This window comes from Patiria miniata, unplaced genomic scaffold (assembly GCF_015706575.1).
Source record: "Patiria miniata isolate m_02_andy unplaced genomic scaffold, ASM1570657v1 HiC_scaffold_12, whole genome shotgun sequence".
NCBI classification, from domain to species: Eukaryota; Metazoa; Echinodermata; class Asteroidea; order Valvatida; family Asterinidae; genus Patiria; species Patiria miniata.
In genome coordinates this window covers 2,709,027-2,721,871 of record NW_024037050.1, presented here as the reverse complement: position 1 = coordinate 2,721,871, position 12,845 = coordinate 2,709,027, and the positions used below count along the sequence as shown (strand labels likewise).

General features: G+C 41.3%; 1 protein-coding gene across 1 annotated transcript; it reads right to left on the bottom strand.

Moving 5' to 3' along the window:
- Positions 1-1,021: 1,021 nt before the first annotated feature.
- Positions 1,022-12,602, bottom strand: LOC119745391 (flap endonuclease 1-like). Its single transcript, XM_038221715.1, has 11 exons — positions 12,371-12,602; positions 11,548-11,650; positions 10,527-10,586; positions 9,075-9,291; positions 8,168-8,304; positions 6,503-6,569; positions 5,062-5,193; positions 3,651-3,737; positions 2,964-3,028; positions 2,260-2,377; positions 1,022-1,113 (listed from the first exon to the last, which is right to left on the bottom strand). The coding sequence occupies exons 1-11, from the start codon at positions 12,450-12,452 to the stop codon at positions 1,042-1,044; spliced, it is 1,140 nt and encodes a 379-aa protein (XP_038077643.1). The 5' UTR covers positions 12,453-12,602; the 3' UTR covers positions 1,022-1,041.
- Positions 12,603-12,845: the final 243 nt, after the last annotated feature.

Sequence of the window (12,845 nt, the reverse complement as noted above, 5' to 3'; positions counted from 1 at the left end):
GAATTCTTCCCCATTCGGGTAACAGAAAATCAGCATTGCCATTGTGATAGGCAACGGGGGCAGTGGGTAGCAGGAAAGCCTTCAAAGCTGTGATGGACGGCGAAAATTGTGAGAAAAATGCAGAGCCAACACCAGGTAGTGACCATTAGGCCAAAAAAAAAAAAATATTCGGTCTCTGGTCAGACCAAAAGTCCAGAATTGACGCGGCTTTTTTTTGTTTTGTTTTTCTTCTTCAAGCTTGGATTGTACAGACAAGGTGGGGTACTATTTAGCTTTTTTGGTGTCCTCATGTACATTGGTGTCCTCCATATTTTGCCTTGGTGCTCTCGATCATTTGCCTTGGTGCAATTTCCCATTCCTTGGTGCTCTTTGGTTGGAGTTACCGCAGAACATTTTGGGGAAAAAAAAGATTGACGCGCATGATTAAAATCGACGCGCGCGCTGACCAGAGACCGACTTATTTTTTTTTTGGCCTTATGCCAATTAACTAATTCAGGTCAGTGGCCAATTTCACGGCGCTGCTAAGCACACGATTTTCTGCTAACAGATCCTCCGTCTATTTCTTGGAGACCGTAAGCATAAGCACAGTAAAAGACACGCTTACTTCAGAGGAAAATTTTGCTGAACTCGGTGACGTAACAATAGAAATCTCCATGCACACGCGACCGTTTCAATCCACGCTGTGAAATAGTGCTTAAGGTTAGCACATTTTTCTGCTATGCTAAGCACAACTTTTCTGCTAACTGTTAAGCAGCACTGTGATATTGGGCCCAGATGACGTGTATACAAGCAGAGGTTCATGAAAAACAATCCCGTGCCTGGGTCCGTTCAATGTCAAAATAATCCCGGCACGAACTGGTTAATAAAGAATTGTTGGTTATTTTGTGAAAGTTTACAATGTGTGGAGCCTGGTTGCTAACCAAATGCTTTGCCTACTTCACTAGTGGCCAATCACGGGGAAGCCAGATGGTCATGTGATATTTTGATGTCATATGATTGGACCATATATACATATTGGTGCTGAAAGTCAATCCTCTCTCGTTATCTTGGTTTCTTGAAGCTGCCGCCGCCAGTCTTTGGTTTTTTCTTCTGAGATCCTTTTGTATCATTAATCTGAGAGAAAATTCAAAAACAGCTGTGAGCAAAACAAATTGGGTGCCAAGCTAATAGTTCGATTGCGACCAAAATTGATTCTGATGTCACAAAACTTATTTTATTTAAATTGCTAACTTTATTGAAAGAGTTTGGAATCGGTGTTTCTTGTGGTGTTTTTTTTTTTCAGTCAATAGACATTTCAGTTCTTCCATTTTTTTTTTCATTTTTTTTTGGCTTAAGTTGGAAAATCATGCAAACAAATTGCCGTGAAAGAAAAGAGAAATAAGCAAAGGTCTCTGATTCCAACTTGAATTGTACGTTTTAAGTCTTCGCTTTGTTTAAAAAAAAGTTTTTAAATACAAACGAGGGTTTTCAAAAGGCATCAAAATAATATCAATTTTTAAAGAGGTTGTGGAATGCTCGAAAACATTTCCGTCATATTTTGAGTACATGTAGCCTAAGGTGTGATGAAATAAAAACGACTATTGTTTCTGTCATAAAATGAGTACAAAGGGTACTTTTGAGAGCTATTTTTCAGGTCCTGTTTCGACCCGAACGTGCAATTTGTGTAAAAGTCGTCGTTGCGGGCAGCAAACAAAACACAGTAAATCGTGACGTAATCAACAGGACTCGTTTATGCTACTCTGCATCGGGAGTCCTGTTTATTACGTCACGATTTACTGTGTTTTGTTTGCTGCCCGCAACGACGACTTTTACACAAATTGCACGTTCGGGTCGAAACAGGCATGACAGGACTTGAAAAACAGCTCTCAAAAGTACCTTTTGTACTCATTTTATGACAGAAACAATAGTCGTTTTTATTTCATCACACCTAAGGCTACATATACCCGAAGAATGACGGAAATGTCTTCGAGCATTCCACAACCTCTTTAATCATAAAAAGATCTTATGTCAAAATAGGTATAACTTCCTGGACAAAAAGTTTAGAAGTAGCTTAAATTTCACACGATTTACTGCTTACGACTTTGTTATCTTCGTGCAATGTAATATATTTTCATACAGCCTGTAAATCTCACATCTCGCCATAATTACTTGGCTATGGAATGGGATTATACACGCCATATGGAAGGGGCTGACGCAACTTCAAATAAACAAGTTTGTTAGATTGCAGGCCAAAGCTAAGACTTTCAGACTTGGCCTTACCTTCCTCTTCGCGGGTCCTGTCGGAGTTACAACCTTGAAGAAACTATCCAGTCTGCCTTGGGTTGATCCTTGCCTCCCCTTCATCAATTTCTTGATTCCATTCTTGATGCGATCCTCACTTTTTATGACAAAGAGCAAGAAAAAAAAAATACATACTATTATCAATCATTTCTGGTAATGAAACCAAGGATTCCTCAAAAGCGCCCTAGGCACTGTAGCTCGCAAGCCTGAAGAAACCTGTGGAGAGAAGACAATGAGAAGCAATTTCAGTTTTTAGAGGTGGGAAGAAAAGCCCAGAAGAATATTCTGCGGAAAACCGACGGAATCAGGTAGGGACTGAAAACCCAATCCACATATTGGCCCAGGGGGGATTCGAACCCGGGTCACAGCGGTGGAAGGCGAGGAAAGTACCGCTACGCCAACCTGACTCCCTGAAGCAAAAATTCATTGGTAGGTATGAAATTGGAGGTCCAAGTTGTTGTTTTTTTCATCCTAAAGAACTGATAAGTTTATTTTTTCTCATCTAATATTATTTTGAAAAATTGATAACAAATTTACCTATAAATCTAGATTTATGTACCCCCATCAAGGTCTCAAAATTGAAAAAAAAATATGCATATTTACTTTTTTTTTCATTTCGCATAACAAAAACTCTTAAAAGCATGTTTTGAAACCCGGCCCCACAACTTTACGAAAATACTTACCTAAATCCTTTCTGTTCGCACATAAACTTGATGAGTTCTTCCTCATCGGGCTCTGTCCATTTCAGCTGAAATATAATTCAACAAGATCATATTTAGTAAGATTGTTTAAATATTTACGTGCAGGATTTACTTTTTCCTTCAAAACAGTATAATATGGGGGCTAATCACCCTTACTCGCAGCTGAGAAGCTGAATTGCGAAGAACGCGGCTACAACGTGGTCGAGCTGCAGGCATGTAAAGGCACCTTAGGCAGTTGCCATAGGACCCATGTATGACCACGGAGCACAGCCAGAGATCGAAAGTGTTGATTTTTTTGCGGAGGGAGAAAAACCGGAGAGCCCGGAGAAAAACCCTTGTGGTGCAAGAGAGAATCGACGCACAACTCTACTCGCGTGTGGTCCGAGCCGGGAATCGAACCCCAGCCACATTGGTGAGAGGCGAGCGCTTTACCCACTAGCAACCCATGCCACCTATGCTACCAGGGGGTGAAATTACAGTAGGGCATCAGATATGGACCAGGAATTTACTTCATATGTCCTAACAAGGGACAGCTTGATTGTGTTGTGTCATTTTCGTCCAAGCAGTTATTGTGTTTCAGTTTACTTCTTAGCAAATTTTTTCAGACTGCAGTATTTAGTGTTCATAATATCTTCTCTAACTTTACATAAAATGAACTCAAAAGCTTACATCAATTTCAGCTGCCTCTGCAACTTCAGGCTTGATGAAGAGTTGCCTAGCCTCTCTGTACAGCCAATCCTCAGGTGGAGGATGTTTCTGAAAAAAAGAAACAAAAACCCAATAAACTAGTTGTACATGTTTGTTTACAAACATAATGGCTGTTTCAGTAATTTGTTATTGTATTTTGATGTCATGTAATAGACACAACAGACGACAGGACAACCCAATAGGACCTGTAGTTCTGGAGATATCGGCCTTCAAAATATGCACCTATATTGTGACGTCACGTGACTCGTGATGACGTCATCGTGACGTTGCTACAATTTTCATCTATAACACATCCCGCTTTAGGTACATACCAACTTTCAACCCAATCGGACCTGTAGTTCTGTGGATATAGGCGTTCAAAATATGCACTTTTAATGTGACGTCACGTGACTCGTGATGATGTCTCGTGACGTCACTACAATTTTCATCTATGACACATCCCGGTCTAGGTACATACCAACTTTCAACCCAATCGGACAAGTAGTCCTGTAGATATAAGCCTTCAAAATATGCACATTTAATGCGACGTCACGTGACTCGTGATGACGTCATGATGATTTCAATGTTTGGCACACATTGGCAGGTGCTGGTCTAAGTGGGTGCAAAGTATAAAGGCAATCAGATTGATTTTAGTGCCCAAAAAAGCCAATAAAAGATCTACAAATAATGTTTGTGTTAACTCTGTGTAGGGCTCGGACCAATAGCTGGATACCCAATACCTGACAAAAAAAATAAATAAGTTGAGAAGTACCAACTTCCCCCCTATTTTAATTTTATGATCCCAAACAACCTTTGCAATAAAAATTATTAAAATTCCTTCCCACCATTTCTGGTTATGATCAGATAGAGCCCCATCTTTGAGTCCATTTACTGACAATCCCAGACATGTTTTTTTACATTGTATCAATGTATCCTTATATGGAGATTGGCGCACGCATTGCGCATACTGCGCAATGTGGTGCAGAACGCAGCTGTGCCAGTGTAGTGTGAGTTTAGGACTCTTTGAAATACAGAATCATTGGTAGTATTGCGCATGCCTTAGTGAAGATTGTGAATGCTCAACCAATAAAAGGGCTAAAGGGACCAGATTTCATAGGAGTCCAAATTTCATGTGACATCGGAAAAGTGTTTAAAACCAGCCAGCCGGTGTTTAATCAACCGTTTAAAACCACCCACGTGACGGGCTCTCGACCAATAGGAATGGGTAAGCTGTCTTAAGTATTTATGAATGATTGTTAAACATTTAGTGCACACAGATTTCACCGCACTTAAAAGTACAACATGTATCATGAATGGTTCGTCAATGGTGGACACATAACACACAACTGGGGAAATGACAAAAATGTTAATATTCTGTTTAACATTGTCCTACCTTTGTGTCAATATTTTTGAGGATTTCATCGATGGATTTGTACTTCTGGATAAGGTCAATGGCTCTCTTGGGTCCAATGCCTTTAATACTGCCACAATAGTCGCAACCCATCAGGATGCAAAGGTCCACAAACTGTTCAATGAAAGCAAAAAATCATGTCGTGTTTTTCAATTTCGTCTTCTCCAACTTCATGGAGTTGGAAATTTTGCAAACACGGGAATTTGCTAAACACACAAACTTGCTTAGCACATAAATTATTTGCCTTGCCAATACAGGTTACCAGTCAAAATGTCATTAAGTTTTGTATATTGCTTTTGATGGGTACTGGTACCCACCTGGACTCCCTGTCACGGCTCTGCTAACCACAGAATTCCGTGCTTACGATCACCGTTCTGAGCTAACAGTGTTAGCAGAAAAATTCTGTGTTGACCCAGTATTGTTGATGTCTTCTAACGTGGCACACTTTGACTTTTTGCCTAGAGTGCTTTGCTAGAGCCAACGTTAGAGTGAAATTATATCAAGTTCTCAACATTCCTGTTCATAAATCTTGAGTTTACCTACACCCATTACAAAGTTAACAGAGAAGTTTTATTTTGCCATGATTTTCAAATTTCATTTTGAAGTGCACAATGAACCTTTTAAAATGCGCCCAAATATAATCAAATAATTTTCTGACAAACTGGTAGTTGGGTATGGGAATGGAGATAATAAAGGTTTATCAGAATTTGTCAACTTTAATAAACAAAAAGATTTTGTTCCCAATTTCCAGACGCCACCTATTTTGAATTTCGGACTAAATTTGATGACACTGAAATTGTTCCCAAAGGTTCAACAGCAAGCATTGTTAACCCTAGCCCCCTTGAGTCAATTACTAGGAACTTGCCTCACTCCTGCAAATTCCAACACCATACGGTAAACTCTACACCCAAGTGTTAGAATCTGATTATTGGTGGTATGCCTGACCCCATGTAAAGCATAATCAGTTTACTAGTGCAGTACTCGCTCCAACAGATTCCAACAAACCCTGGTGTTGGAGTTTGACTGAATGGGGATTGTTATGGTTAAGGCTAAGTACCAGTGATTGAATTTAAAGTTGGTCAACAAAGAGGTTTGGCAACACTGCATGAGGAAAGTTGAGGGAAACGTCAAAGTGCGCCATGTTTCTAGGGAACTCCGCTATATGCGAAGAATCATTAGTTTCGTGATGTATATGCATGCGGCCTGCACAAAGTCAACGTTCCTCGCTAAGCTGTGAAACGTACTAACCATAAGCACGGAATTTTCTGCTACAGTAAGCTGGGATTTTTAATTAACGGTAAGCAGAGCCATTGGGCCTAGAAGCATCTAATTCTGCTTAACAAGCTCTGTTAACATTCATGTAGCTGTTAAAGAAGTAAATATAAAGAAATAAGCTGATTAAAATTTGAAGGACATATTTTACCTCGTCTTGCGAGAGCCCAAGTCCGTTTAGCACCCTTGGAAGATTGAATTCTTGCACGGGTAACTTCCTGTAAAATCCAGATTTTCAAAATCTGGGTTATTGACTGCTAAGTCTGGACACTGTGCCAGGGGTTGCGCTTTTCCAACAAAATCTAAGAACTTGAGTAAGGCTGTCCATTTTCGAATAAGTTAGTATCTGATTATTGAAAATTGCGTTTGACCGAATATTTAAATATTCGAAACTCGCCAAATCAAGTTTTACACACGTTAGCTGTAGCTGCGTGTCACTAGTCAAAAGTTGCACGCAGAGTGCGGCAGTTAAGTTTATATTAGTATTCTCTTTGCACTTAAAGATATAGTCCATCATTTGTAATTTGTGCATTTTGTTCATTTGAAGCAACAAAAGTGCTCAAAATCTAAAGAAGGATACTGAACAACTAACCTGATGAAGTTTCAGCTCAGCTTCAGCTGTATATTCCGAGAAAAACATCATTCTAGGATCTCAATTTCAAATCAAAAGTTGCTGAAACGTGTTTTGAATTGGGCCTGAATTCAGGGTCCGAGAAACGTTCTCACTGAGCCGATTGCAGCTACGCGATGTCGCACACCGATCCGACGAATTATAGCAATGACGCGTGCGTGTGCGTCGTGCCAATGCTTGCGCGCGCTTCGCCGAATAACAAAACGAACTACTAATTTAAATTTTCCTACGGTGCGTCTTAAGAAGCATTGTTGGAAAGGCCTTCTTTCATTGATTACTTCAAAATGACAGCTTGCCAGAAAGAATAATTTCACAGGGAGTTCAGTCCCCTTACTATCTTTCAACCAAGTATGTTTTTCAACAATAATTACGCCAGTTACTTTTCGGATGGCTGCAAATGATGGACTATATCTTTAACTGACTGTCAGGATTACCCTGTAATACCAATGAACGGGCTGAACCCTGCCCATTTCTTTAGTGGAGCAGACAGGGGAAATATTTGGGGGAATGGTGCCTTTGATGTTACAAGCATGGCATTTGGCACACAGCCGACTATATATCGTGAGAAAGATATTTGCCTATAGGGCCATCGCATATTTGTCCTTTGAAACAATAAAATACAATAACAAGCAATTTTCAAAATGTTCAAAATGTCTGCCATTGCTTGTTATTATATTTTTTCAAAGGACAAACCTGCGATTGCCCTATCCGTTCCATTCACAAGTGCCCCCTCACCAGCAAAGAAAGTACAGTTGGGGGTGACCAACCGACGCCATCTTGCCTGACTGCAATTATTTTGCCGCGACGCGCAGCCGTACCATGTACTGGCACTGCATGTACATAGTACAAATCCCCTGGTGTACGTGCGTCACACACAAGGAACGGTGCGCGTTAACCAGCTAAATGTCCCGCCCATGGGACGTCGTTGCTAGGTAAAAGGGCGCCCTCTTTCGTTGGCGCAAGCAGCCCATAGGCAAATATCTTTTTCATGACATACTCTGACTGTGTGCCAAATGCCATGCTTGTCTCATCAAAGGCACAATCCCATCACCTATCTGCCGTACTATGTAGACAGGATGCATCAAAAAAAAACTTCCAGTGAATAGACATTCTGACTCATTTGAATATAATATTTGAGCACCCTGGAATCTTAGTCTTGTTTTTAGCAACATTTGTGAGACGTACCTAGCTTCGCTGGCCGTGAGATGCCTCAAAAGAACGGTCCCGCCAAACGTAAGCGCGTCCATGTCTTCTGTGCCGACTGCGTAAACTTTGCCGGCTTTCACCAATGCGGCGCACTGGGCCTCAGCTTCACTGGGGGCCTGTGGACAAAAACACGAGAACACTATCAAAGAGAGAAAGTATTCAAATGTCGTTATTCAAACGCTGATCCCTAACTCTCAGTGCGTTTTAGCTTGCACCCAATATAGGACTGTCCTTTTTTTGAATAATTTAGTATTCGACTATTCGAAACAACACTTGACCAAATATTTGAATATTCAAAACTTGCCGATCAAGCTTTACACACGCCAGCTGAAACTGCATTTACTCGCTGGTCAAAACTCCAGTGATGGATATTGTAGAACGCTGGAGTGTTTTGCAATTGCAGCAAGTATTCCATTACTGTCATGTTAAAATACAAAACATGACTTTAGAGCTTTAAGAATAATAATAATAATATTGGAGTCTTATATAGCGCACGTATCTACCAACTATTAGGTACTCAAGGCGCTGGAGATATGTCTATTATTAAAGAAAGGTAAATAAAGTTTATGAGAAAATATGAGACCCATTATGTAGCACCTTATAAGGGTTTACAAGGTGCTGCGGCGCATATTGAAGCCACTGCCAGAAACACCGGGGCAAACCCCTTCTCTTAGCGATAAGTGTTACTGGGTTCTTTAACGTGCATTACACAACACACGGGACCCACGGCTTTACGTCCCATCCGAAGGACGAAGCAATAATGGTAAAGTGCCTTGCTCAAGAGCACAAGCACCATGTTCCCACGGTCAGGATTCGAACCCATGTACCACGGCACACGAGTCGAACACCGTAACCACTGGACCCCCGGTTCGGTGAGATTACCAACCGTTACGGAAGGAATGCCCATCAGTTTCAGCAAGTCCTTGCACTCGTCGTTGTGCTGGGCAGTGACGCGGACCAGGCGACGCTCAAACTTCTCCACGTTGGCGCTGTCGCCGAGCTCCTTGGCCTTCTCAAGCTCCTTCTCCGCTTCGCTGCGACGCTCCTTGCGTTTCGTCAGCTCGCCCGATTTCAGGTCCGGCGGTTTGCCGTCGAAGACGTAACTGCACGATGAAAAAAACGTGACTCCCGTCTTGTAAGAAAGGCACTTTAACTCACTACAACCAGCCATTTGATACAACAACTAGGCTAAATTGCACCCGCTTGGAAAAAAGCTGACTTAGGTAACCATCCCCTACTGCTGTCTGAGCAGTCACAGACAGTCAAATCTCAATCTGCTTCCTCTGCTATGCCTTTGTATACAGGCTAGTCACCAACAGTCAGATGCACTTTGACCAGCCATTTTAAATCCATCTTTATACAAAAGCAACCAACTGCTGTGCACCGCTGGGTTACCGATCACCTACAGTCAAGGCAAAGCTATATCAAATGACACAAACAGTCACAGCCGGTCAATCCTGCTTAATGTAAGAAGGGAGCACTCAACTGTTAAAAACAGCCACTTGATTGATTTTGACTGCCGGGATAGCTTTGTTCAATTTGTCAGCTTAAGTTTCTCAGCGAAGCAAGAAACCTTCGCGAGTCTTAATGTGTATTTATAAAGCGCACATATCTACCAGTATTGGTGCTCAAGGCGCTACATCATTATTACCCTGCTCATTGGGCCCATGAAGTATTCCAAAGACAATCTCAGCTCCCTGGGGAGTATACAGCTCGATGCTGCCATTTTGGCGCAAAGCTGCTAAAATCAATCACAATGACCATCTCTGCCCTCACAGGTACCCAATTTACTCCTGGGTGGTGAGAAGCAATGAGTGACAAAGTGCCTTGTCGAAGGGCACACGCACCATAATCCTAGGCTGGACTCAAACCCACAACCTGCAGAATTATCCGCAGACCACAAATTCAATGCTCCAGGCCACGAGGCCACGGCACTCCACAACTCTTCCAACATTCACACTACTATAAAAGAAATCCAACAGCACACTTTGTACTCTTCGGTCGACAAGGGGCATTAACCCTTTCTTCAATCCTGCAAAGTCCTCCCAAGACTCTCGACGGATTTTACAGGATCTAAAAAGATTGGATTGACCTTAACCAAACTCAACCCATCAAAGTCCAACAACAGGTTTTGTTGAAATCTGTTGGGATAGGTAAAGTACCCCTAAACTGATGGTCTTCTACGCTGGGTTTGCCATACCTCCAGAAACTAAGTCCAACAGTGTGTGTGTACGATTTCCCATGTGGATGTTGGAATTTGCCAGAATGGGTATGGTTCCTAGTAAATTATGCTACGGAGTTAGGGTTTAATAGCCAGATTTTTTTTTCTTCAACTTACACTGGCTTGATTCCATTCTCCACCATGCGAATTGTCCGGTAGAACATACCCATCAGATGGCTGTAGTCAAAATAAAAAAAAGGTTTAAAGAAGTGGTGGGAAAAATTTCAAAATCCGGTTATCCGAATGTTTTTTTTTCAAACCGAATAACGGTTCTCTGATTTCACCGGAAGTTCCCATCCAGCTCACAGGCGTGCCAACAAAAAGTGACAAGCGAGGTGCTGCATGAAATGCCCTCCCAATGATTGGGTATAGTTTGCAGGATTCAGAGACCGCTGGGTCTTTACGAAAACACTCCAGAGCTGTAATGACGAAAAAATTGATGGGAACTCTCTGATCAGTCGAATGAGCAGGCTGTTCATATATCAAGAAGACCACTAGCAAGTGAATGCAGTTACAATCAGAGACCAGGGAGCAAATTGGGTGATGCTCCAGAACTCATTTTCTTTAGCCTGTGTCACACAAAAAAATGGATGGCTTAAAATTGTTTAAGGTTGGTTTCGAATTATCTGGAAAATTGTAACCTAACAGTGGAATTGAAATCCGACCCAGTCGTTCTGATTTGAGGCGTGCGATCGTACTCCCACGCCATCGCACACCTAAAAGCTTCCCGAGAAGTGTGAATAATTGCACACCTGAATTTCCCTGGACCACAGAACCACACGCCTAGAAAAATCCAGGTGTGCCTTTTTCCACACGCCTGTGATTTTCAAATCAGAAGGACTGCCGACCACTACTTTATAGAATTAGGCTTCTAGATATTTTACGCTTCTTGAATGGTAGTAAATAATTATGTATTAAATTAAACTGCGAAAATGTATTTGGTTGTCAAAGACAAAGCATTCGTCTGTTATACTAATTGTTGTATAATCCAACTGCATTTCATCCTTCTGGTGTTACTTGAAGCGTGAAATGATTTGAAAAAAAAATTGAAATAGAAATTAGATTTCTAAATCTGATTTTCTCAATTTGAGATATTGCCCCGATTTTTTTCTTGGACGATAAGCATGACGATGATCACCTGGTTGTTTCTCCTTCATCGTTGGTCAGCTGCGAGCCGTCCTGTCGTACTGCGATGAGAAACTGATAGATGCACATGGAGGCATCGATGGCTATTTTGCGGCCTAGAAATGAGATAGAAAAGAACATTATGAAAATACGATTGAATTCAGAGCTGATGAGGAATGAATACCTAAGAATAGTGATCATGGTGATAGGCTATGCTGAAGCTTGCAAAAAAATTGGCAAAAAAGTTGTCATCCGCACTGCTTCTGAATGTCATCGGCACTGCCTCAACCCATCAACTGTGATTAAAAATTGATGTTGTTTTGTAGAGAAAGTTGTAAGAATCATATTTAATTTAAAATGTGGATTCTGTCAGATTCTGCAAAGCAAAGAAAACTTTATATTTAAAGCCGGGTTTTTTTTTCCTGAAATGTCACTGAATGTGTACGTTTAATATTATGCAGAGTAGAGTAGAGTGTGATGTTGCATACAAATCAAGTGCACAGCAGACTATGACTGAAAAATGCTTAAACATGTTAAAAGTCATGCTTTATCAAAATCTTCATCTTTTATTCATGCGTTAATTAATATGAACAACGGCAAAATATAAAATGCAAAATGTGCCATTATGATTAAATGAACATGTGCGCCCCCTCTGCTCTATTATTACATAAATTAATCATGTCATGACCCTATACCCCTAGAACTATGGGTCTTGCTAGTATAATAACCTACATCATGCATAAATGCTCAACAAATACTCAACAAAGACTAGGCTCTTCCTGGAGCATGTTGAGTTGACCTGTTGACAGTTCGCAGTACAATCAAATTTTACTCACCGAAATAATTCTTGATTTCATTGTCTTTCATTGCAGCCGGTGCATGATCAGCAATCAATCGAGCTAGATTGTGTATTCCCATTTTGGCTCAGGTTTGCGGCAAAAATCGGCCGGTTTGTTGAATCAGAACTTCACAAGCTGTGCTTTCAAGTCTAGGCCCTATCAAAATACGGAGTGATCGTGAGCGCGCGCCAGTCAAATTGGTTTCGCGGGAAATTCATACTGCCCCCATGCGTTGGATGACCAAGTAAGAATGTGGCCGGCCGATTGGCAGACTTCAATGGCTACGACTTTTAGTGTACAAGGATGCACCTGTAGCTATCCGCAGCCGGGGACCAAAAAACTCGACCTCACAATATTTCGAAATCGGGCCACAATGCGGAAAAAGGACATGCCCGGGCTTGTAAGTTGATGAAATTATTAAGAGAAACTTCGTGACCGTACTACGGTGGCCCACAACTGTCACGGCAAAAGC

Bases quoted from the DNA above. Each gene is read 5' to 3' on its own strand.
- LOC119745391 (XM_038221715.1), bottom strand. From the start codon at position 12,452: ATGGGAATACACAATCTAGCTCGATTGATTGCTGATCATGCACCGGCT. The intron at 8,305-9,074 runs GTTGGTAATCTC...TTTTGTCCACAG, and splicing joins TGGGCATTCCTTCCGTAACG to GCCCCCAGTGAAGCTGAGGC. The intron at 6,570-8,167 runs GTACGTCTCACA...TGGATTTTACAG, and splicing joins CTCACGGCCAGCGAAGCTAG to GAAGTTACCCGTGCAAGAAT.